The 23,399-nt window shown below is 45.3% G+C and overlaps 1 protein-coding gene and 1 long non-coding RNA gene across 4 annotated transcripts in view; one reads left to right on the top strand and one right to left on the bottom strand.

The window, feature by feature from the left end:
- The window catches only part of GPD1L (glycerol-3-phosphate dehydrogenase 1 like), a 112,625-nt gene that overhangs the window by 6,477 nt on the left and 82,749 nt on the right, over positions 1 to 23,399 (top strand). For all 3 annotated transcript variants that reach the window (XM_082348609.1, XM_082348610.1, XM_082348611.1), the window contains exons 2-4: positions 6,190 to 6,367; positions 20,238 to 20,378; positions 21,834 to 21,972. In XM_082348609.1, coding sequence (XP_082204735.1) covers positions 6,190 to 6,367; positions 20,238 to 20,378; positions 21,834 to 21,972 — 458 coding nt within the window. The remainder of the gene's footprint in view (positions 1 to 6,189; positions 6,368 to 20,237; positions 20,379 to 21,833; positions 21,973 to 23,399) is intronic.
- The window catches only part of LOC309608562, a 733,071-nt gene that overhangs the window by 700,877 nt on the left and 8,795 nt on the right, over positions 1 to 23,399 (bottom strand). The gene's annotated exons all lie outside the window — the stretch shown is intronic.

Below are 23,399 nucleotides of genomic sequence, written 5' to 3'. Positions count from 1 at the left end.
GTTCAACCCATCAGTGGACACTTGGGTTGCTTCCACCTTTTGGCCATTGTGAATAATTCTGCTATGAACATTGGTGTACAAATATCTCTTTAAGATTCTGCTTTCAAATCTTTTGGGTATATGCCCAGAAGGGGAATTGCTGGATCATATGGCAATTCTATTTTTAGGTTTTTGAGGAACCACTGTATTGTTTTCCATTTCAGTTACACCATTTTATATTCCCACCAGCAGAGCACAAGGGTTCCAATTTCTTCACATTCTAACACTTGTTTTTGTTTTGTTTTAATATAGTAGCCACACTAACAGGTGTGAGGTGGTATGTATTTTGTTAATTGCATGTGATGCATATGATCATATGGCATATACAATTTTGCATCCTGTTTTTTGTTAAATGTAACGTTCTATTTGAGGCTTTTCCTCTGCAGTTTGGATTTTGATAGACAGAAAGGCTTTTTTCATCTGCTTCTCCCCCTCCTTTTTTTCTCTACGTGAAGTTGTTCACATTGATCTTTTTTCCTCTGTCGTTGCTATCTTTGATTTTAAACTTAGAAAGCTTCCCTATCCAGAGATCAAATAAACATTCACCAAGTTGAATCTATTTTAAAAATACTTTATTTTTCACATTTGCATCTAATACCCTGGCATTTGATTGTACTTTAAAAGCCCTTTAACTGCAAAGAATTACACAAAGTGTTAACAGTGGTTCTCCCTGGGTGGTAAGATTATAATTTTTTTTTTGTCTTTCATGTATTGCTTTTATGAATAAGAAAGTAGATGTTATTTAAACCAAAACTGATCACCCTCTTCCCTTGGATCCACACGTAGGATCAGCTCTGGGCATGGGATGGGGAGAATCTAGCTGAACCCTTGTTTGTTCTCCCTAGAGAGTTTCCTCCTTGGTAAAAGAGGGATGGTCTGTGGGGTCTTTTCTGTGCCAGTAAGCTTCTGCACCCCGTGCAGTTCTGGGAATTGTCAACCTGACTTGATAGGCGTCCTGTTCCTTGGCTGATTAAAATGTCACATCTTTTTAGAGAGGAAGAGGTGAGTGAATGCCAAGGGGTTGGGGGAAGGGGGGTGTTGCCAGTGGAGGTTAGGGCCTCCAGCAGGTGGGTGTCTGTCCAGCTGGGACCCAGGGAGGGAGAGCAGAGTGGTGAAGACATGGCCTGGGCTGTGGATCTCTCCTCTTTCACTGACCCACCAGTGTGATCCCTGGAGTTCAGTGTCTTCACTTGAAAGATGGGGATCGTGATAGTCCCTGTCTCAGAGGGTTGCTAAGGCTTGAAACAGATAATGTGGGTAAGGTATTGACAAGAGTACTCTGGTGGTAATCAGATTGCAATACATAAATGTATCAGACAAAGGGGTTATACCCCTTCAGTTTATACAGTGTTATTTGTCAATTACGTGTCAATCAAAAAACAAAAAGCAAACAAACAGTGCCTGACACCTGGTAGTCAGCAAACCCCTACCCTCTGCCTCTTGCCCCATCCTTGCCTCTTCCCCTTCCCTCTCCCCTTCCCCTTCCCCCTGCTCCTTTCTCAGCCTCCTCTCCCTTTCTCCCCCTCCTGCTCATAACCTCTCCCCTCCCCCTTCCTCCACCTCCCACCAGGTGTGGACTCTAGGCAAAAGCAGAGGACAGTCTCCCTGCCCCTCCTGTTCCTGCACCTTTGCTCCACGGGCCCTTCCCTCTGGCTCGAATTCTCCCCCACCCCAACCTTAGACTTACCAGCTTTATCCCCTGTGTCCTCTGTGCCCGGCACAGTGTCTGCATGGCATAGGTGCTTAATGTGTATTCTCAACAAATGATTCTACTCTACCCCTCAGCAAACAGGAATTAGTAGAAAGTGTGGGCTTTGGAAACAGATCTGGGTCAGAACTGCTGGCTCTAGATGGACAGCGTGACCGGGTAACTTATTCATTCTCTCTGAGCCTCTACTTCTTCATCTGTAAAGTGGGGATAACGTGGCTGCTGGAAAGATGAAATGAGCTCTTGTGTCAAATACCCAGTGTGTACCCAGCTGGCACCGGGTCGTGATTTCCCACCCCAAATCCCTTTTAAATTTTGTTGGCATAATATTGCTGAGGTTGCAAACTAGTCTGTATTTTGAGGCCCAAGACTTGTTGATAAGATAATTCATGATTCCATGGGAAATGTGATATTATACCCTGGAGTAAAGACCCAGGACTGGCCGTCAGCCGTCCTGAGTCCCCCTCCCAGTTCTGCCACTACCTGGTTGAGTAACCCAAGGTCAGAGTGACCGAGCCTCCTGTGTCGTGTCTTAATCTGCCAGGTGGAGGTTTAGATGGAATTAAACCTCCTTTAAACTGCCCTGCTCGCTTTTGTTCTGCTTATTCACTTAGACTTTCTTTAAAAGTTGACTTTAAAAGAAAACTTTGTATCACCACTCCAAAGACCACAAGTAGAAGGTAACAGCAGCCACCAGTAGAATGGAAACAAAACAGTATTATAAAATCCTTGCCAGATACTGGTCCCTGCCAAGGCTCTGAGTGGAGGCCGCCTCATACTTTGGGAAGAAGGGAAATTCACACAGGCTGGGGAGCTGGGAAACACCCCAACACTCACATGAGACATTCGGCGCTCTCTTAGGGAGGCCAGGAGAGTTGAAAAGGGCACACATGCGTCGTTGTCACTTGATGCTCTGTGTGTGTGTGGGCAGCGCTCAGCCATTGGGGCTACCTCTGGCCCCCACTCCTCACTTTGGGAAAAACCGGGCTCATCGCAGACCTGGCCTTTAGTAGATGGACGAGCTGGCAGGTGGAGCAATGGCTGCTGTGCCCTTGACCCAGCCGTGTTAACGGTCTGTGCCTGACCGGGCTGGGCCAGTTACAGGACAGCCCCTGAAACAAGGAGACGCCACCACCGTGGCCATGGGACCCCAGCCCCGACCGTGGCTGAGACACACACAAACCGCCTCCATGGACTGGACTGGACGCAGTATTTTTATTTTATTTTAGGCTCAGTTCTGATATATCTGTGCATGATTTTAGACTGGTCCTCTGTCGGCCAGGCATCTTTTTAGGACGGGGTTTTCACTTATATGTGGACTTTATATAGTTGCCTTCAAAACACAGGGGTTCTTCCAAAACACTCCCTTTGCTATTTGATCCTGTTCCTTACACATATGTGACAAACACATTTAGTACCATTTCAAAGCCACAAAGGAGTTTTGGGTATGGATTATACTTAAAAACAAAAACAACTTTATTCAGGTGTAATTGAAACACAGGAAACTCAGACATACTTAATATTTGATGGGTTTGGAGATAGGAATACACCCATGAAACCATCACCACAATCAAGGTAATAAATATCCATCACCTCCAAGAGTTTCCTCCTGCCCCCATCTCCCCATTTTTGGTGGTAAGAATATTCAGTACTATGTTAGCTATGGGCTTGTCGTATAGAATATATAGCCTTTATTATGTTGAGGTGAATTATACACTTTTGAGGTTTTATAAACAACACAGAAAAGGTGGACAGCAAAGAAAATACTTGGTTCAAATGGAGATGGTACTGAAAGAGATTAAAACAGAACAAATTAAAGTGTTTTCATTTCTGATCTCCAAAAAAAAATATTATTGTATAAGTTATATAGAAAGAACAAGACTAGGCCTTATAGGCATTAGAATCTTTTTGTTCATCTCCCTGGATTCATTCTTTTTTTTTTTTTTTTTTTTTTAATTTTTGGCTGCGTTGGGTCTTCGTTGCTGCACGCAGGCTTTCTCTAGTTGCGGTGAGCAGGGGCTACTCCTCGTTGTGGTGCACGGGCTTCTCATTGCGGTGGCTTCTCTTGTTGCAGAGCACAGGCTCTAGGTGCTCGGGCTTCAATAGTTGCGGCACGCAGGCTCAGTAGCTGTGGCTCACGGGCTGTAGAGCGCAGGCTCAGTAGTTGTGGCGCATGGGCTTAGTTGCTGCGCGGCATGTGGGATCTTCCCGGACCAGGGCTCGAATCCGTGTCCGCTGCATTGGCAGGCGGATTCTTAACCACTGCGCCATCAGGGAAGCCCTGGTGGGCTTAGTTCTTAATAGTTCCAATTTTTATTTAAATTTTCTTAACTAACTTTTCAGCAGAAACACAGTCGGTTTGTCTCTGGTTGCAAATGCTTGGCTTCCCCAGGAGGCGGCTGTAAAGGGAGAAACAAGTGTATTCCAGTAAGACTGTGGACCATGGGTAGGGGGCTCATGGTTCTAGTTTATTTTCCCACTTGATTTACTAGACTTGGATTCCTAGTGTCTTATAGATCCCCTCCTCGGTTTGCTCAGTTCCCCAGAATCACGCTTGCTCTCTTTGACCTTGTGTGAGTTATTAGCATAAACATTAGGGTAAAAGTGATAGTGATGGTGGGCAGATTCTCGGCCTTTTTTCTGCAGGGTGTCAGAGGAGAATTGGATTAGTGGATATTTAGCTAATAAACTGTCCTGCTGACAGAGAATAAGGACTTCACAGGGAAAGCCACAGAGCTTTGATGTTTACAGCTATTCCTTTGTGAGGAAGGAGAGCACCAAAGTTCTAGATCCTTGTGCAGAGCAGCTGTTCTCAACTCTGGCCGCACGTCAGTCCCAGGGGAGCTTTAATAACTGCTGATTCCTGATCCCACTCCCTGGGATCGAGAAATGGGTAATGAGAGGTACCCATTTCATTGATCTTGGGTGTGGCCTGGAACTCAGTCTCCCAGGTAATTCTATTGTGCAGCCAAAGATAAACATAAGGATAACTGTCTCCAATCTGTTCTTCCGCATCAGCTTGGTCTCACCCCCTTTCTGTCATCACCCCTTCCTCCATTTCACAAATTGTCTGAATCGTTAGAAAAAAATCATTAGAAAAAATAATGAATGCCCTGACACGTGAATTCTCAAGGTGCTCTTTACCATTCTTTCCTTTGTTCCTCACACCAGGAAAGTTATCTAAGAAACAAACTATTTCTCTGTTCAGATTCCTATAAAAGAACTTGATTGGTTCAGCTGCGATTAGGTACCACCCGCGGCCCAATCAGTGTGCACTCAACACACCTGTGAGATGGGCACAGGTGCCCGCTGACCATGATCACCTCTGCCACGGGGACCAGCCGCACACCCGCGGCTCTTGTGCAGAGGACTGGCGTTAACTAGCATTTTCCCTTCCCCTGTGGGAAAGCCTATGGGAGACTGATTCATTACCAGAATAGGTTTGGTGAATAGAGATGCAGAAAAAAGGGAGCTTTTAGAGGCCTCTGGGTGTCTGCTGGGAGGACCCATGCCCTTGCTCTGCTCCTTTTCTGGAATCCACTTGGGTCTTGTCTTTCCTTTATGACTGCACATGGAGCTTGTTGCAGTTCCCCAGGACACAGCTTATTCTACGGTAGCTGCATATTAATCTCCTTGATGGATTTGAAATATAGCCTAGTTGCTTTGGAGACTTCATGAATGCTTGAAGTGTTATTTTAGGATATATAAAATATAAAAATATATAAAAAAATATATAAATATATAAAATATAAAATGCCATCTTTCAGGTGGATTTCTCTTCCTTCTGTGATACTCTCTTCCAAGATAGGTTGGTGCTTACTAGTTTCAAGGGGTGATGCTTTCTGACCTTGTAGCAAATTCTGGGGCTTTCCTGATCATGGGGTGGTATTTCCAAGTGAAAACAACTAAGTTTCAAACAGCTTGGACTTCCCTGGTGGCACAGTGGTTAAGAATCCGCCTGCCAATGCAGGGGACACGGGTTTGAGCCCTGGTCCGGGAAGATTCCACATGCCACGGAGCAACTAAGCCCATGCGCCACAACTACTGAGGCTGTGCTCTAGAGCCAACAAGCCACAACTACTGAGCCCACGTGCCACAACTACTGAAGCCCGCATGCCTAGAGCCCGTGCTCTGCAACAAGAGAAGCCACCGCAATGAGAAGCCCGCGCACCACAACAAAGAGTAGCCCCCGCTCGCCACAACTGGAGAAGCCCGCGTGCAGCAACAAAGACCCAATGCAGCCAAAAACAAGCAAATAAATAAATAAATTTATTAAAAAACCAACCAAACCAACAAAAAAACAGCTTACGGCTGAGGCAACATCACATCTGAGTTCTAAGCTCAGTGCTTGAATCAGAACACAAGTCTCCTGAAATATAATCTAGTGCTTTCTCTCTTCTGCCCAAGTGAGTTTGTTTTCTTTTCCACTGTTTCTTTTGCAGGGGTTCAGCTGTTGCAAAAATAATTGGTGATAATGTCAAGAAACTTCAGAAGTTTGCCTCCACGGTCAAGATGTGGGTCTTTGAAGAAACGGTTAATGGGAGAAAACTGACAGACATCATAAATAATGACCATGAAAATGTAAAATATCTCCCTGGACACAAGCTGCCAGAAAACGTGGTAAGACTTTGGTTAATTCTAAAAGTTACACTCGGCTGAGTTAGCACTTGGGACATGGGGAGATGGGAAAGCTGCTTCCCCGGTCTCCTGTTCCTCTGTACCACCAAGTTCATTGCTTGGTCCGTTTTGGTTTTCCTGACTCTGAACATGGGCCTTGTGTTAGTTGGCTAGAGCTGCCATAACAAAGTACGGTAGACTGGGTGGCTTAAACAACAGAAATTAATTTTCTCACAGCTCTGGAGGCTTCACGTTGTCTGGAGGAAGAGATTTTCCTCTACCCTTCTAGTTTCTTCTCTCTGGTCTGAGAATTAAGTTGACATGAGACAGATTAAGAAACTTTCCTCTACCCTTCTAGGTTCTTCTGTCTGGTCTGAGAATTAAGTTGACATGAGACAGATTAACAGAAGAAAATCAAACAAAAGTTTAATAACATATATGCATAGGAGAGACCCAGGAAAACTGTCATTCACCAAAATGGCTGAAGCCCTCACCTTAAATATTATCCTCAGCTAAAGACAAAAGAGGATGTTGAGGGTGGGGAGAGTCAGTTCTGGGAGGTGATGGGGAAAGCACAGTAAACAAGGGTAAGGTGGTTACGCAGATTTAAGTCAGTGCCTTCCCCTTTCCTGAGAGTTTCTAGAGGTTTGGTCCTCCCAGCTCTTCCAGGTACTTGGAGGGAGACCCCCTTACAAATGGAGATTTCCCTCATGAGTGTAAATGTTTCTTACAAAAGGACAACTCCTACTTGGTTTTCAGTTTCTTCCTTGTCTGCTGTTTCTTAAAAAAACAACCACCTTAAAATAATTAATGTGCCAAAGAGGCATATTCTGCGGTGGCAAAATCTGCTCCCCTACAAAGCCCAAGAGTTGGTTCTTCTGAGGCCTCCCCTGGACTTTTCTTCTTCCCGTGTCTCCACGTGGTCCTCCCTCTGTGTATCTGAGACAGACACCAGTCATGTTGCAATGGGGCTTACCCCAGTGACCTCATTTTAACGTAATAACCTTTATAAAGACCCTGTCTCCAAATACAATCGCATTCTAAGGTACTGGAGTTAGGACTTCAACATATGAATTTTGGGGGGACACATAGCAGCTCATCACAGGCTAGTTTCTTGGCATTCAGAGTGGTGGTCACATCAAAGCTAGAACTAATAATTTTGCCTTTGTCTTGTGTCTCTTGGTAACTCCCGAGATACCTGTTGACGAAGAATTAATCAGTCGGTCTAAGAAAGAAGTAGACATTTTATTTGAGCCAAATTGAGGATTATAATTTGGGAATAGCATCTCAGTGTTGAGAACTGTTCCGCCCATTAGAAGTCAAGGCATAGTTACATAAGTTTTTTGAGACAGAGGGCTTTATGTTAAATGAATTACTGACAGTTCATACAATCCAAATCTGTACAAGATAAAGAAGGAATGTTACGTTTAAGGAGTTGTCTCCTTGACACTAAGAGAATGTTGCTCTTCATGGTTGAGCAGGTATTTCCGACGACGGGGAAGGTTTGGTCCACGTGTAATGCAGATACACAATGCACAGTAGAGGGGAGAGAGGAGGCCAAAGGGCAGAGAAAATTTTTTTTGTTTAAATTTTTCTTGTCTTGCCACAAAATATGAATTTTATTTCACATACCCTTTCTAAGCGCATGGACTTTGGTCCATCCCTAGGCCAGCTAATGCACTGGTGAAGCCGTGCACCTCAGATTGGGACTTGAACCCACGTGCTGGGACTCAAACCCAGCCGAAACCCACAGTCTTCCGACTGAGGTCACACACCTGGTCTCAGGACTTAATGAAGCTCAGGTTCTTGATGTCTCATCGCAGAAAGAATTCAGTGAGAGGCAAAGTGAAAGGTAAGAAGTGGATTTATTTAGAGAGAAACACACTCTACAGAGTGTGGGCCATCTCAGAAGGTGAGAGAGGCCCCAGGGTATGGGGTTGTCAGTTTTTATAGTGGTGGGTAATTTTATAGGCTAATGAGTGGGAGGAGTATTCTAGCTATTTTGGGAAGGGGCAGGGATTTCCAGGAATTGGGCCACCACCTACTTTTTGATCCTTATGGTCGGCCTTAGAACTGTCATGGCGCTTGTAGGTGTGTCATTTAGCTTGCTGATGTGTTACAGTGAGCATATACTGAGGCCCAAGGTCTGGTGGAAGTTGACTTGTCCACCATCTTGGACCCATTTGGTTCTAATCTGTTTATGTCATGTCCTTGGACTATGTCGTTCTTTCAAAGGTTGTGCCCTGCTCCCTTCCCTCCTGTTTTATTGGTCTGTAATTAAAATCAAGGTCAAGACCTAAATTACCGAATAAGATTGGAGGAAATAGAAAATGGGAAGACTGACAGTTTAAAATTCCAGCTTATTAGGCCTGAGCAGGAAAAATCTAGGTTATTGCCTGGCCTCATTCCAGTGACTTGCGGAGGAAGGAGAAGGTGAGCCTGAGAATGAAAATGGTGACCCGGCTGCTTGTGTGAGTGGAATTCATGAACTCCTGTTCCAGATTCACCCCTGGATGGCTTTCTGTAAGAGTCTGTTTGAAAACCAGCCCAGGTGGCTGCCTGACTCCTAGCAGGGGAGACAGATTTGTTGGCTGATGAATGCCAGCAAGTTTGGAGATGCAAAGACCTTGCTCACTGAGGATTTGCAATTGCCTTTGGCTACAGTGTTCATTGGTGTCAAGCCCTGTGCAAAGTAGTTTACATATCATCACGTTACCCGAAAACTGGGTTTACCTCTTGGATTTATTACTTGGAGCAAGTAAGGAGAACACCAGGGATCTTTCCTAAAGCAGTGTCTCCCCAGCAACAAAATTGGGGAAGTTTTTTTTTTGGCAAGGAGTAGATTTATTAATACAGGACGCTTGTATGAAATGCAAGTGGTCAGGCGAGGGAGCTCTGCCCTGAGGATTAGGTGGGCTACAATTTTATAGTCAAAGGAAAGGGGGAGGGGAAAAATTGGGGAAGTTTTAAGCTAAGGGAACATGCATACTCACGAAGGGGCTTGGGTGGTGGACTGAGTGAGTCCAGGCTAAAGTGGTTTGAAAGTTACAAGGGTCAGAAATGGTCAACATCATCATTCCTTAGGTTCCAGTTGATCTGGTGGTGTTTAAACCCAAGGAGGGTTTAAATCCTACAAACCGCTTAAGATAGTGCTTTAGGCTACTCTAACTGGGAGTCTTTACAACTGATGTGTTATCTTTGCTATTGTTACTTCTCTTGCCTGATTAGTTTGTCCTTTTGATCATTAATTACTGAGACCTGTTCAAAGGCAAGCACTGGCTCAGATCACAAAATGGCTTAGGCCAAAGATGGCTTCTCTTCTGTCAAGAAAGCCATGCCTTGTTCTCTTTCTCCGGGGAACCCCATCCCTGTCTGGTTACAGTCTCATTTAATGTTCTCAGTGACCCTCTTAGGTTGGTGCTATTAGCTTTCTTACTGTGATGGTGATTCTGATTTTATAGGGGAAGAAACCAGGGCTCAGAGAGGTTAATGAACTTGCCTCAGGTCACAGAGCTGGTGGCTGGCACACCTGTTCCTGAGCCTGCTGAGTCATGGCCTTTTAGACAGTGATGACTTAATGACTTCCCTGTGTCACTGCACTGGGGCCGGGCAGCGTTTCCCTGCAGTTACTCCTGGTGCAGTAAGTGGGGGAGAGGAAGGTTCCCTAGGGTTCTGAGCTGGGCAGTTTAGTTACCCAAGTATCTGATGGAAAGAGTAAAGGCGCCGCTGTTCCCGCGGCTCTGGAAGGCCTCTGAGGTCATCTCTAATCATGCTTGGAGCAGACCATTCCTCCGAGCTTCCCTTCTCATACCTGTCGGGATCGATTACTCCTTCCCTTCTGTAGAGAGTTCCTTCCACTCTGTGGGGACCACTCTGTACCCCCACCTGCCCCAGGCGTGTGGGCTTGACTTTCTGGGGTTTCGTTCTCCCAAGGTTCCTAGCGTAGTGCTCAGGGAACGTGGGGGGAGGTGAATCTGCCAGATGGTTTTCTGCCTGCACAGAGAACAGGGGAGCAGGGGGGAAGGAGGGAGTCAAGAGCCACGTCTCTCAGAGCCTGGCCCATGATTGACTCCACCCCCCACCTCCCCGGGTGCCCGGGTGTGGACGAGGGAGGAACTCTCCAGATGTTTGATGTCTGAAGCCTTGTAGGCTCATGACAGTTAGTGTATCCGTTCCCTGGACTGGACATTTGCATGGTTTCCAGTCGTTTGCTGTTGTAGACAGTGCCCCTGGGAAAGGCCTCGTCCCTGTCCCAGGGATGGCGTCGCTGGGTCACAGGGATGCAGCCTGTAATCTGCCAGATGGCACCACTGGTGTCCAGCGTGATAGTGAAACCACACCACTCAGATTAGGACTTGAACCCACGGGTGGGGACTCGAACCAACCGAAACCCAGATTGGAACTTGAACCCACTGTCTTTTAATTAAAATCATACACCCGGTGTCAGGACCTACTGAAATTCAGGTTCTTTATGTCTCAGCTCAGAAGGAATTCAGTGAGAGACAGAGTGATAGGTAAGAAGTGGATTTATTTAGAGAGATACATACTCCACAGACAGAGTGTGGGCCATCTCAGAAGGCCAGAGGCCTCGGGGTTACGGGGGTTGTTAGTGTTCACAGGCTGGCTAATTTCATAGGCTAATGAGTGGGAGGAGTATTCTAGCAGTCTTGGAGAGGGGGTGAGAATTTCCAGCAATTGGACCCCACCCACTTTTGGGCCTTTTATGGGAGGCCTTCAGTCATGGTGCCTGTGGGTGTGTTGTTTAGCATATGCTAATGTATTATAATGAGAGCTTAATGAGGCTCAAGGTCTCCCGGAAGTCGAATCTTCTGCCATCTTGGGCCTAATTGGTTCTAAGCAGTTTATGTTGTATCCTCAATGGCCGTGTCCTTCTTTTATTTATTTTTATTTATTTATTTTTAAACCATTTTGGGTTGTTTCTTTTTTTAAAAAAAAAAATTTTTATTTATTTATTTTTGGCTGTGTTGGGTCTTCGTTTCTGTGCGAGGGCTTTCTCTAGTTGTGGCAAGCGGGGGCCACTCTTCATCGCGGTGCGCGGGCCTCTCACTGTCGCAGCCTCTCTTGTTGCGGAGCACAGGTTCCAGATGCGCAGGCTCAGTAGTTGTGGCTCACGGGCCTAGTTGCTCCGCGGCATGTGGGATCTTCCCAGACCAGGGCTTGAACCCGTGTCCCCTGCATTAGCAGGCAGATTCTCAACCACTGCGCCACCAGGGAAGCCCCGTGTCCTTCTTTTAAAGGTTGTGCCCTGCCCCCTTCCCTCCTGTTTCAGTTGTGCCCATCTCCACACACCTAGTGGGGTTTGAGAACTCACATCCTTCCACATCCTTGCTGGTACTTGGTATAGGACACCCAGGGTATTGGAAAGTTTTATTTCTTAAGCTGGCAGAAGGTACACAGGTGCTTGATTGTTTGTTTTTTCTTTGTGCTTTCTAGATTCTAGAATTTGTATGTATGAAATGTCTCATAATAAGTAATTTTAAAAGTTGAACAGTGGTGAAGCATGGTGGTGATGGGCACACCTTGGAGTCAAGGGCCTGCTCTGAGTGAGTCTGGGCAGCCCCCCTCCTCTTGGTAAGATGGGCCCCTGTGAGTAGTTTCCTTAGCAGTGCTGTGAGGAGTAAATGAGAAGATTCACATAAATTGTTTAGTGTTAAGAATCTGTTACAAAGCTAGGGCTTTGTTTTTGTTGGTTATTTTAAAAATTTTATGTTTATTTCAGAGTTTTTCAAATACCTCATTCGATCATTTAAAGAGTCAACTAGTGTTAGACAAGACCGATTATTGTTACCATTTTTTAAGATGAAAAGCCAGACATAAGATTAATTGACTCAGAGCGAATGTGGATCTAGAGCTAAAAAGGTGGCTTTACTCATTTCTGTCTTGCGGATTCAAGCAGAAGAGATGTGCTGCATTTTATCCACGTAGGATTGTTTTTTATGACGTCTGCCACTTGTGCTGATTGAGACTGTGAGTCATCCTTGCTTGGTGCCCCCAGACTGCTGCCCGCCTGACCCTTCTCCAGGTCACCATGTGCTCATATGTGACCCCTCCACAGGGGAACCTTCTGTAACAATGACATCACCGTGTCATCAACTTCTCACTAAAAGCTGAGGCAGTCTGGGTTTGTGATTTCCCCTTCGACCTGAATGGAAGAACATTTCTTATTTCCTGTCACTGCAGGATAAAAATTGTTGGTCCTGTGTTGTGGCTGTCTGTCCAGGGCCTTTGTTTAGAGGAGGTCACGCAGGTAGAGAGCTCTTCTGCCTCGGTCCAGCTTTAACCAACCTCAGTGTGACACCAGGATTGACAGTTGCAGCATCTTCTGTGAATTATAGTTGTCGTGGCGTCTCATCTTTGTCATCTTCTTTTTGTTTTTCCCCAAGTTTATTTATTTATTTATTTTTGGCTGCGTTGGGTCTTCATTGCTGGACACGGGCTTTCTTTAGTTGCGGTGAATGGGGGCTACTCCTCGTTGCGGTGCGTGGGCTTCAGTAGTTGGGGCTCTCAGGCTCTAGAGCGCAGGCTCATGTAGCTGTGGCGCACGGGCTTAGTTGCTCCACAGCATGTGGGATCTTCCTGGACCAGGGCTCTAACCCATGTTCCCTGCACTGGCAGGCAGATTCTCAACCACTGCACCACCAGGGAAACCCTCATCTTTGCCTTCTAAGCCTTGCCAGCTCTGTTTTTAAAAACAGCTTTACTGAGATAGAATTCACAGACATACAATTTACCATTAAAGTGTACAATTCAGTGGTTTTTAGTATATTCACAAAGTTGGGCAACCATCACTGCAATCAATTTTAGAATATTTCATCACCTTAAAAAGAAACCTCATGCACTTTAGCAGTCACCTCCTATTTCCTCCTTTCCCCAGCCCTAATCAACCACTAATCTACTTTCTGTCTCTAGATTTGTCTGTTGTGGACATTTCATGTAAATGGCACCATACAATACGTCATCTTCTGTGACTGGCTTCTTTCACTTAGCATAATGTTTTCAAGGTTATCCACGTTGTACCCTGCATCAGTACTTCATTCCTTTTTATGGCTGACTAATACTCTATTTTATGGGTGTACCATATTTTGTTTATCCATTCATCGGTTGGTGGACATTTTGGTTGTTCCCACTTTTTGGCTATTATGAATGATATTGCTGGGAACATTTGTGTAAAGTGTTCTGTGTGAACATGTTTTCAGTTCTTTTTGAGTATATACCTAGGAGTACAGTTGCTGGGTCTTAGGGTAACTGTTTAACTTTTTGAGCAGCTGCCAGACTGTTTTCCAAAGCGACCGCACCATTATACATATTCCCACCAGCTGTGTGTGAGGGTTTCAATTTCTCCACATCCTCATCAACACTTGTTATTATCTAACTTTTTGATCCCAGCCATCCTAGTGGGTATGAAATGGTATCTCATTGTGGTTTTGATTTTCATTTGTCTGATGGTTAATGATGTTGATCATCTTTTCATGTGCTTATTGGACATTTGTATATCTTTTATATCTGAAAAATATAAAACAATATACCATTTGTATATCTTTTATATCATTTGTATATCTTATATATCTGAAATGTGTATTCAGATCTTTTGTCCATTTAAAAAAATTGGGTTGTCTTTTTATTACTGAGTTGTAAGGATTCTTTATTAGATACAAATCCATTTTCAGCTACATAGTTTGGAAGTATATTCTCCCATTCTGTGAATTTTCACTTTCTTGATAGTATCCTTTGAAGCGTAAAAATTTTAAGTTTTGATATCATTTTTAAACTTAATTAATTTGTGGCTGCATTGGGTCTTCATTGCTGCGTGTGGGCTTTCTCTAGTTGCGGCGAGCGGGGGCTACTCTTTGTTGCGGTGCACGGGCCTCTCATTGCGGTGGCTTCTCTTGTTGTGGAGCACGGGCTCTAGGTGCGTGGGCTTCAGTACTTGTGGCATGCGGGCTCAGTAGTTGTGGCTTGCAGGCTCTGGAGCGCAGGCCTAGTAGTTGTGGCACATGGGCTTAGCTGCTCATGTGGGATCTTCCCAGACCAGGGCTCAAACCCATGTCCCCTGCATTGGCAAGCAGATTCTTTTTTTTTTTTTTTTTTTAAACATCTTTATTGAAGTATAATTGCCTTACAATGGTGTGTTAGCTTCTGCTTTATAACAAAGTTAATCAGTTATACATATACAATATATTCCCATATCTCTTCCCTCTTGCATCTCCCTCCCTCCCACCCTCCCCATCCCACCCCTCTAGGTGGTCACAAAGCACCAAGCTGATCTCCCTGAGCTATGCAGCTGCTTCCCACTAGCTATCTATTTTACATTTGGCAGTGTATATATGTCCATGACACTCTCTCACCCTGTCACATCTCACCCCACCCCCTCCCCATATCCTCAAGTCCATTCTCTAGTAGGTCTGTGTCTTTATTCCCGTCTTGGCAAGCAGATTCTTAACCACTGTGCCACCAGGGAAGTCCAAAAAATTTTAAGTTTTGAAATCCAATTTAGATATTTTTCTTTGTTACTGACTCTCTGGATTTGGTTCCTTGCATAGGCCTGCATTCACTGATGTGTCCTCAGTGGCTGGAATAGTGCCAGGCGTTATTTGTGGTTTGGCTTAGTGCCAGGGACAGCAGCCGTGGTGAGGGAGAACGAACCAGGCTGGAGAGTTCTGTTTCAGTGCTTTCGGTGGTGTCCTGTGGGATGGAGGGTTAGGCCAAGATAATTTAAAAAAAAAAAAAAAAATGACCACTGACTTGGGTAGTAGGGTTGCAAGTATATCTATTAATTTTGGCTTAAAGGCTTCTGGATATTAGAATATCAGTTCAGTAGGAGTTTCAGTGTTAACTCTTTCCTGCCTGAGTTTAGCTTTTTCATTTTCATTGGAGGATTCATCTTCACTGGTGCTTCTCAAACCTAAGTGTTCCTCAGAACCACTTGGAGAGCTTAACAGGGATCACTGGATCCACCCCTGGAGTTTCCAATGCACTGGGTCTCAGGGGAGGCCCAGGCATGTGCATTTCTGAGGATTTCCCGGGTGATGGTGATGCTGTTGGCTGAGGAACCGCAGTTTGGGCACCACTGGTCTGCATGATAAGTTTATATTGCTCGTATAGTGTTGTGGAATTCAGGGGGTTCGCAGCTTTCTTTTTTCCCCCCAGAAGCAACCTCACTTACCACACTGGTATATTTATATAAGAATCATCAGTTAAGGTTGTCTGTACCTGAGGATCATTTTTCTGAGTGTAGAGCCAAGGATATGAATTTCACCTACAATCTTGGCCTAAGTTGAGGTTAGGGGAACAGGAGGAAACCACAATATTTCTGAACCCCTACTGTGTGCCAGCTGTACTTTGCTCTGTGTATTACTCGTGCTGTTGTGTTCAGCCTAAATGCTTATTCCCTGAAGAATGTAGGCAAGTTGCCTGTGGTGTCCAGTTAGCTAACTGGTGGTAGAGGTGGCGCAAGATGCCCACACACTGCACAGTGACAGCTAATCCAGGGGGAAACAGAAGAACCTTCAGGCTTGGCCCACAGACTTTACTGGCTCTGTTTTAAGTGATTTTAATTATTATTAGTTTCTTTATTAACTTGGACCAAGAGCCCTGGATTCCTGGCATCAGGCGGACCAGCCGTGATGCCTTTGTTCTGATTTGATTACCTGTCCTCCTTGCCAATGAAAGGCAAGCCCTTTTCTTCTGAGCTGTCTTTCCCAGCACATTTCAGGATCTTTGATGGTGGATACCCTCCGGAAGATTTTGGCAGGTGACCCATGAAATAGGTCAGCGTTTCCGAAGCAGTGTCCTGATTTGGTTCAGGGTAAAAGATAAGATTAGAGGCTTAGCTAAAGCTTTAATTCTGAAAGAGGGTATTTGATTTACTGTGTTCATTGAGGAGAGCTCATTTTGATCCTGTGTAACAGGAATCACGGGCCGTGTGCACCACACAAATGCAGCTTGGGTTACAGGTTGCTTCTGCGGGTTAAACCCTAAGCACTTGGGCAAGGTCAAGGACAATGGAAGGACATCAGTCCACGCTGAGTAAGCCTCCAGGCCTATTGTCCCAGAGACCCGTCACACCCAACCAACCACAAGTTCTTTGATTTGTTGAGAAAGGAAATGTAAGAGGAAGAAATCCTGGGCCCGCTGGCAGCTTCCATGGGAATATTTTGTAACAGGGGACATAGGGATGGGCTGATGCCTTAAAGGTTAAGAATTCATAGGAGGCAGGTAGATTTTTCTGATGAGTAATCTCTTTCACTTGTTTCATATCACTGCAGAGTGCTGTTACTTATATTAATTTGAAAGTGCTCTGTGAAATAGCTGTTAGGAAAGGTGATTTTTATCCCCATTCTGTAGGCGGGGTGACTGGTCAGTGAACAGGAGTCATCTGTCCAGGTCCCACAGCTGATCAGTTGCAAACATGGGACCCAAACTTACATCTTTTCCATCTTTTCTCTGGTTCTGGTGTCTTCTATCTCACCATGTCAGGGAAGTGCCCTGAAGAGATGGAAAGGGTGTGTGTGTGTGTGTGTGTGTGTGTGTGTGTGTGTGTAGAGGTGGATGGGGAAGAGGAGAAACAATAGGTCCAGAGAAGAAGGGTTTTCATTAAAATTTAGGTGGCCAGGCTTTGTATGAGAAGGGGGTCGAAAGCAGAAGTCCCTGCCTAAGTAAGGCTAGTAACCCAAGGGGGAGTGGGGGGTCAGAGGTCTTACAAAGGCTGGTAGTTCTGGCTGGGACCACAGGGAATGTGTAAGAACATAATGAGCCTTGCCAATCAGGGACAAATAGAGCAATTGTATGTTGGCATCGGGGCTAATGGAATAGAATAAGTAACTGCTTTTTTGGAGGAGGTAAAATCTCCAGGTGCCAGGGAACTAATAGGCAGGTAGAGTTTTGGTGATGAGTCCTTGCTATCCAGCCTAGATTACCAACCTGAAGAAGCCCCTTTGAAGAGGAAGGCAGGTTTCCCCCAGCCTTTGGGGGTATGAATAAGGAGGGAGAAGTGCTAAGCTCCGGGTTGTGATCTGCTCTATGAGGAACGACTATGTTGCCATTCAGATCAGCTTAAGCTGATGTTTTGGGTTATATGACTGGAAATTCAGATAGGGCCGGTTTCAGGTGCGGCCTGAAATAGTGGCTTAAGTGATGTCAACGAGGCCCTGTTTTCCTCTGTTTCTCTGCTCTGCCTTCATTCACATGGGAGCCCCTTGGCAGGTCTAGGTTCTGCCCCTCACATTTGTAAAATGGTTGTAGCTGTTCCAGACCCCGCACTGTCATCCCATACTTTTCAAGGAAAGACCCAATAGCTGTTGCAGAAGTATAGGGAAGCAGCTGTTCTCAGAAGCTCCAGCAAACATTGGCTCCCATTGTTTTATGTGCCCATTGGCTTGAACAACTTAAGGACCATCCATGGAGCAGGGGAGGGGCCCATTCCACCCAAATTGCATGGTAAAATGAGGAAGCAGTAGCTTTTGAAATGAAATTTAGAGGCACTTTTGCTAGAAAGAAGGGGAATGAAGGCTGGGTGGTAAATGACAGGTCTTGCATACCAGCCAAAGGGAGGAGGGAGTGAAATAATGCCAGGTAGATTCCCTTGGGGAATTTTTTCAGTGAGGGAGTAACTCTTGCACAAGTTAGTTAATAGGCTAGACTAAGCTGTAAGGAGAGACAATAATGTGACTTTTAAAGGACAAAGGGATTTATTTCCCTCTCACATAATAGTGGTCTAGCAGCTTTTCTTCACACCATTGTTCTTGGTCCCATCTTTCTTCATCATTTCTGTGCCATCTCCTAGATCTAGGTTGTCAACTAGCACAAAAGTAGGAAGGGAAAGTGTGGAGGAAGCAGCCACTGTTTTAAGGGCTCTGGGCCTTAAGTGGTGTGCACTGCTCCATCTCACATTCTGTTGATGAGAACTTGGTCCTTGGCCTTGTGTAACTGCAAGGGCTGCTGGGAAATGCAGTCCTGAGCTAGGTGACCAGTGACCAGCTTGCAGCTCTGTTTATGGAGAAAGGGGAGAATAAATTTTGTCGAGGAGTTGGCATCTCCATCACAACTCCCAAACTAGATTTCCTAGGAGGCTTATCCATTGTGAATGATGTTCCTGTGGCAGATAGCACTTCCTCAGGGAAGATTCTGTGTCCAATTCCCTTCATTTTGGGAACCAGGAGTGTTTAATGGGAACTATGTCAGTTTCAGTTAGGTTCAGTTACATATGACAGAAAACCTAAAATAGGGACTTCCCTGGCGGTCCAGTGGTTAAGACCCCCACACTTCCACTGCACAGGGCTCGGGTTTGATCCCTGCTTGGGGGACTAAGATCCCACATGCCATGCGGCACAGCCAAAAAATAAAAAAATAAAAAATAAATAAAGGAAAAAAGAAAAAGAAAACCTAAAATAACAGTGACCTAAGCAAAGTAAACGTTTGCGCTTTTTTTCTCTTATATAAAAGACGTTCATCACATCTTTTATTTATTTAATTTTGTTGCCCAACAGAACTTGATTGTAAATAAAAAAGAAATCTGTTACATACTTTTCAAAAAAAAAAAACATGTTTGTCGTAATGATGCATCACGATGTCAGGGACTCTGTTTTGCCATCTCAGCATTTGCTTTCCTCCTCATGGTCCAAGATGGCTGCCTGAATTCCAGCCATCTCTTCACATTCCCTCTGGCAAAAGGAGGAAGAAAGGCCTTCAAAGGCATTTCCTGGAAGTCACATGCAACACTTCCATTTACACCTTATTGGTCAGCACTTAGTCACACAGGGACACCTAGCTGCAAGGGAGGTTAGAGATGTAGCCTTCTTTCCTGGCAGTTATGAGCCTCACCCTAAACTGTGGGTTCTCTTGCTGAGGAAGAAGGGGGAGAACAGACATTGGGCAACAACAGGCAGTCTCTGCTAGAGACTACATGCCCCTGTGTCCTCACTCGGTGGCCTAACCTCTGCCTCTGGGGGTGTGTGTGTGTGTATGTGCCCATGTTAAATTATAAAACCCATCTTTGTACTTACCTGAAGGGAAGAAATCATCATAATAGCTGACATTTATTGAGTGCCTACCAGGTGCCAGACTCTGTTCTATGTCATTTATTCTTCACAACAGCGCTCTCAAAGTACTTACATAGGAGAGCTTAGCGTAGGACTGTTGACAGAGGCATGGGCGGAGTCGAGGGAACCAGAAGGGCTCGGTGAAGTGTCCAGAGATTAGCAGCAGCAGGAAGCCATGGCCACCCCTGAAAGGGCAAGGGGACAGACCAGTGTCACTCCAGCGGCCCCACCAGAGCTTAGAGACGTGGAAGAGGGGCTGCTTCAGACCAGGTCAGGAGGTGGAGCTGTAGAAGGAAGCCAGGCCAGCACCCCTGTGAGCTGGGGAGGAGTGGCCCCAGGAGCAGAGCAACACCCTGCCCGTCTCTCCTCCCACCTTGGAGCTCCCGGCAGTGCCCGCCTTGGGCTGAAGCCACCTGGAAGCCAGAGAGCAAGGGCGCCTGGGGAAACAGCCCACAGAGTGCAGCCTCCTGGGGAGAGAGTGGGGCAAAGAATGGTAGAAATGGATGCGGGGGGAGGGGGTGGGGGAGGGGTGGGAGAGCAACAGAGAACCACCCACACAGGATGGTTATGACCGCCTTTTACAGGGAAGGGGACCGAGGTGGGGAGAGGGTAGGGCACTCACCCAGCTGGTAAGCAGCAGAGGCAGGACCCTGCTGGCCTCAGATGCACGTCTGCACGTCCCGAGTGGGGAAGGTGGCGCAAACACAGCTCTGATTTGACTGACAGTCTGCACAGTGGAGGCATCTGATGCCTGGTCAGCGCGTGGAGAGATGTGTTTCGGACTAGGAGTAACTGTGTCCCCCTCGCCCTCGCAGGTTGCTGTTGCGAACCTCAGCGAGGCCGTGCAGGACGCAGACCTGCTGGTGTTTGTCATCCCCCACCAGTTCATCCACCGGATCTGCGAAGAGATCACCGGGAGGGTGGCCAAGGACGCGCTGGGCATCACCCTCATCAAGGTGACAGGCCCTCGCTTTGCGCGCGGTTACCGGGAACTTCCTTTCCTCTTTCGCCTCTTGGAGATAAGGAGCTGAAGGGAAGTTATGGCTGGTTTGGATTTGTTTTTTTAAAGATGCCTGGAAGAGAATCAAAACCATGCCTTCCACGAGCCTCGCTCCTCTCACATTTAGGAGGGGCTGCTTTCTATGTAGAGAGGGTTCGCAGAGGCAGGGGCGGGGGGCACGAGAGTGGGGTCCCCCAAAGAAAGAACCACCAGCTCTGGAAATCTTGCGTGGTTTGCATTCACTGGGAGAGTAATCATCTTTACTTCCCACTCCTGGGTTTATTCCCGAAAGAGAGAGTTTTTAACCAGAAGTCCACAAACCACCCACAGTGGTCCACAGATAGAATTCAAGAGTTCATGGACCTAAATGTGGGGGCGGAATTGCATTTTTATTCATTTTAACTGAAACAAGTGTTTCCTTCGCTTGTGAGTGTAGGCCACAGGCCAGAGTTTCAATGACAGTAGTACTAGCAGGACCTTGACCCTGTGATCAATAGAAATTACAGGTATTTTCGTATCACTTTACAGTGGCTTCAGATATCTCAAAGTATCATGTATGCTCGTCACTACTTGGAAATTATGGTAATTATTAGACCTGCCGTGACATCTTTTTTTAATTACATTAATAACATACATATATTACTTTGTCACAAATTTGTTTTTTTTTAACATTTGATAACTATATTTCAGTATAATTGTCTTCCTGGGTAATCTTATGTATTTTGCTTTATGCATATCAGGTCTGAGAATGAGTCCATAAACTTCCCCAGGCTGCCAGGGGAAGAACCCTCTTTGAGAGAGTGTGTTCCGTAGTGTTCACAGGTGAATGTTTATGAAAGCAAACAGTTCAATGTCAGTCATCAATAGAATGGACAAATGAATGGTGGAATACTACACAGTAGTAAATGCGAATGACCCAGAGCATTCATGCAGCCGTGTGGGTGAATCTCCAAAGTAATAATATAGCACAAAACAGCACACAGGTGAGCAGTACAGTTTCATTTATAGGTTTTCAAAAATATACTGATATAACTTACGGTTTAGGTATAGTTTTATGTGGCAAAATGATCAAGAAAAACAAGGGAACAGGGCATAAAGCATTCAGGATAGGGGTTCACCCTGGCGGGGACCAGGAAACACTAATAAGGAGGATGAACTTGGAGAGAGACACAGGGGACTTCAGTGGTGTCCTTCATGTTCTCTTTCTTAACCTGAGTGGTTACATTTTCATTTTATTTTTACTCTTTAAATGGTACATACACAGTATGTCTGTTTACTGTTGTAAATAAGAGAGATTTTTCAAGTTGCATATGCCATTGGAAGTCTGAATCTAGATGACCTATAAAGCAACGATCTCCTGCCTCTTGTCCTTGGTGGTTCGTTTTCCCCTAACTTGCTGACATCCTTGCAGGGCATAGACGAGGGTCCTGAGGGGCTGAAGCTCATTTCCGACATCATCCGAGAGAAGATGGGCATTGACATCAGCGTGTTGATGGGAGCCAACATTGCCAATGAGGTGGCTGCTGGGAAATTCTGTGAGACCACCATCGGTGAGGGCCGCCTGGGGAAGGGACATTGGGTGTCTTAACAGGCACATTTTCCGTTTCTGGAATTTTCTGTAGTGGACTCTTCCCTGCTGCCCTTAACATTCTTGGGGTGGACATTCAGTGGAGTGGGAATTTTATGTAGGAGGCCATTCTGTGGGACTGAAGCGTTTCAGTGACCTCTGGAGTGAAAGTAAAGCCAAGGAGACCATGTTGACCCACTGTGATCCAGTAATGCATTATCGAGGTTAAACACAAAAACACAAGGGTACTTGTACCAAGAAGCAGGTGGTTATATCCATGGTGGGGCCTTAGAAACCCAGCTTTTCTTTTCTTTTTTTTTTTTTTTAAACCACAGGAATTTATTTCTTACAGTTCTGAAGGCTAGAAAGTCCAAGATTAAGGTTTAACCAACACTTTTCTATGATGAGGGCTCTCTTCCTGGCTTGCAGACAGCTGCCTTCTTACATGGGGGTGGGGGGGGTGGGAGCAGGGAAAGCAAGTTCTCTGGTACCTCTTCTTATAAGGGAAACCCAGCTTTTCTTTACTCACAGATGCCAGGATCTGGATCCTCATTAGATTCCAAGGAGATCTAGAAATTGATAGGAATGATCCCCACTTTCAGGTGAATAAGCCCAAGGCCCAGAGAGTAAGTTACCTGCCCCAAGGTCACACAGCTAATATAGAACCCAGGCGTGAACTTGGGTCTCCTCTTTTCTTGAAACAGAAAGCTCTTTCTACTCTTACACATTGGTGTTGTGAAAATTTTTGTTTCTTTTAAAAAGGGCTTTGGAATTCCCAAGTGCCCGTATTATAGGACTTGTAGAAGAGTAATATTGTTGGGTTTGCAGGTGCTTTGCAAAAGTGTATTTAAGTTTATCTACCACTCCAGAACTTACTTCCACCCTTGTCAAACATACCGGCAATGTGAATCATTTCTCCTTGGCAGCTTTGTTAAAGGAAGCTCTGAGCATCTGAGCAAGATCAGGCTGTCTTGAGTAAGATGGGATGTATGGGGAAAGGTTCTCATACATGCCTGTAAGTTAGGCCATTTTCACTTTTTTTTTTTTTTTTTTGCTTTTTTCTCTTTTATTTGGAATTGTACGGACATTATCTGATTACAGTGGAAAACAGAGATAATCAAAAGAAAACCATTTTTAAAAATTTCTTTATTTAAAAATTTTTATTGGAGTATAGTTGATTTACAGTGTTGTGTTTCTGCTGTACAGCAAAGTGAATCAGTTATACGTATACATATATCTACTCTTTTTTAGATTCTTTTCCCATATACGTCATTACAGAGTATTGAGAAGAGTTCCCAGTGCCATATATGTAGGCCCTTATTAGTTATCTGTTTTATATGTAGTAGTGTGCATATGTCAATCCCAAACTCCTAATTTATCCCTCCCCCTGCTTTCCCCCATGGTAACCAT

This window comes from Balaenoptera borealis (genome assembly GCF_965194805.1).
Source record: "Balaenoptera borealis genome assembly, chromosome: 12".
NCBI classification, from domain to species: Eukaryota; Metazoa; Chordata; class Mammalia; order Artiodactyla; family Balaenopteridae; genus Balaenoptera; species Balaenoptera borealis.
The sequence above is the reverse complement of the archived record's forward strand: the minus strand, read 5'-3'. Positions and strand labels throughout refer to the sequence as shown.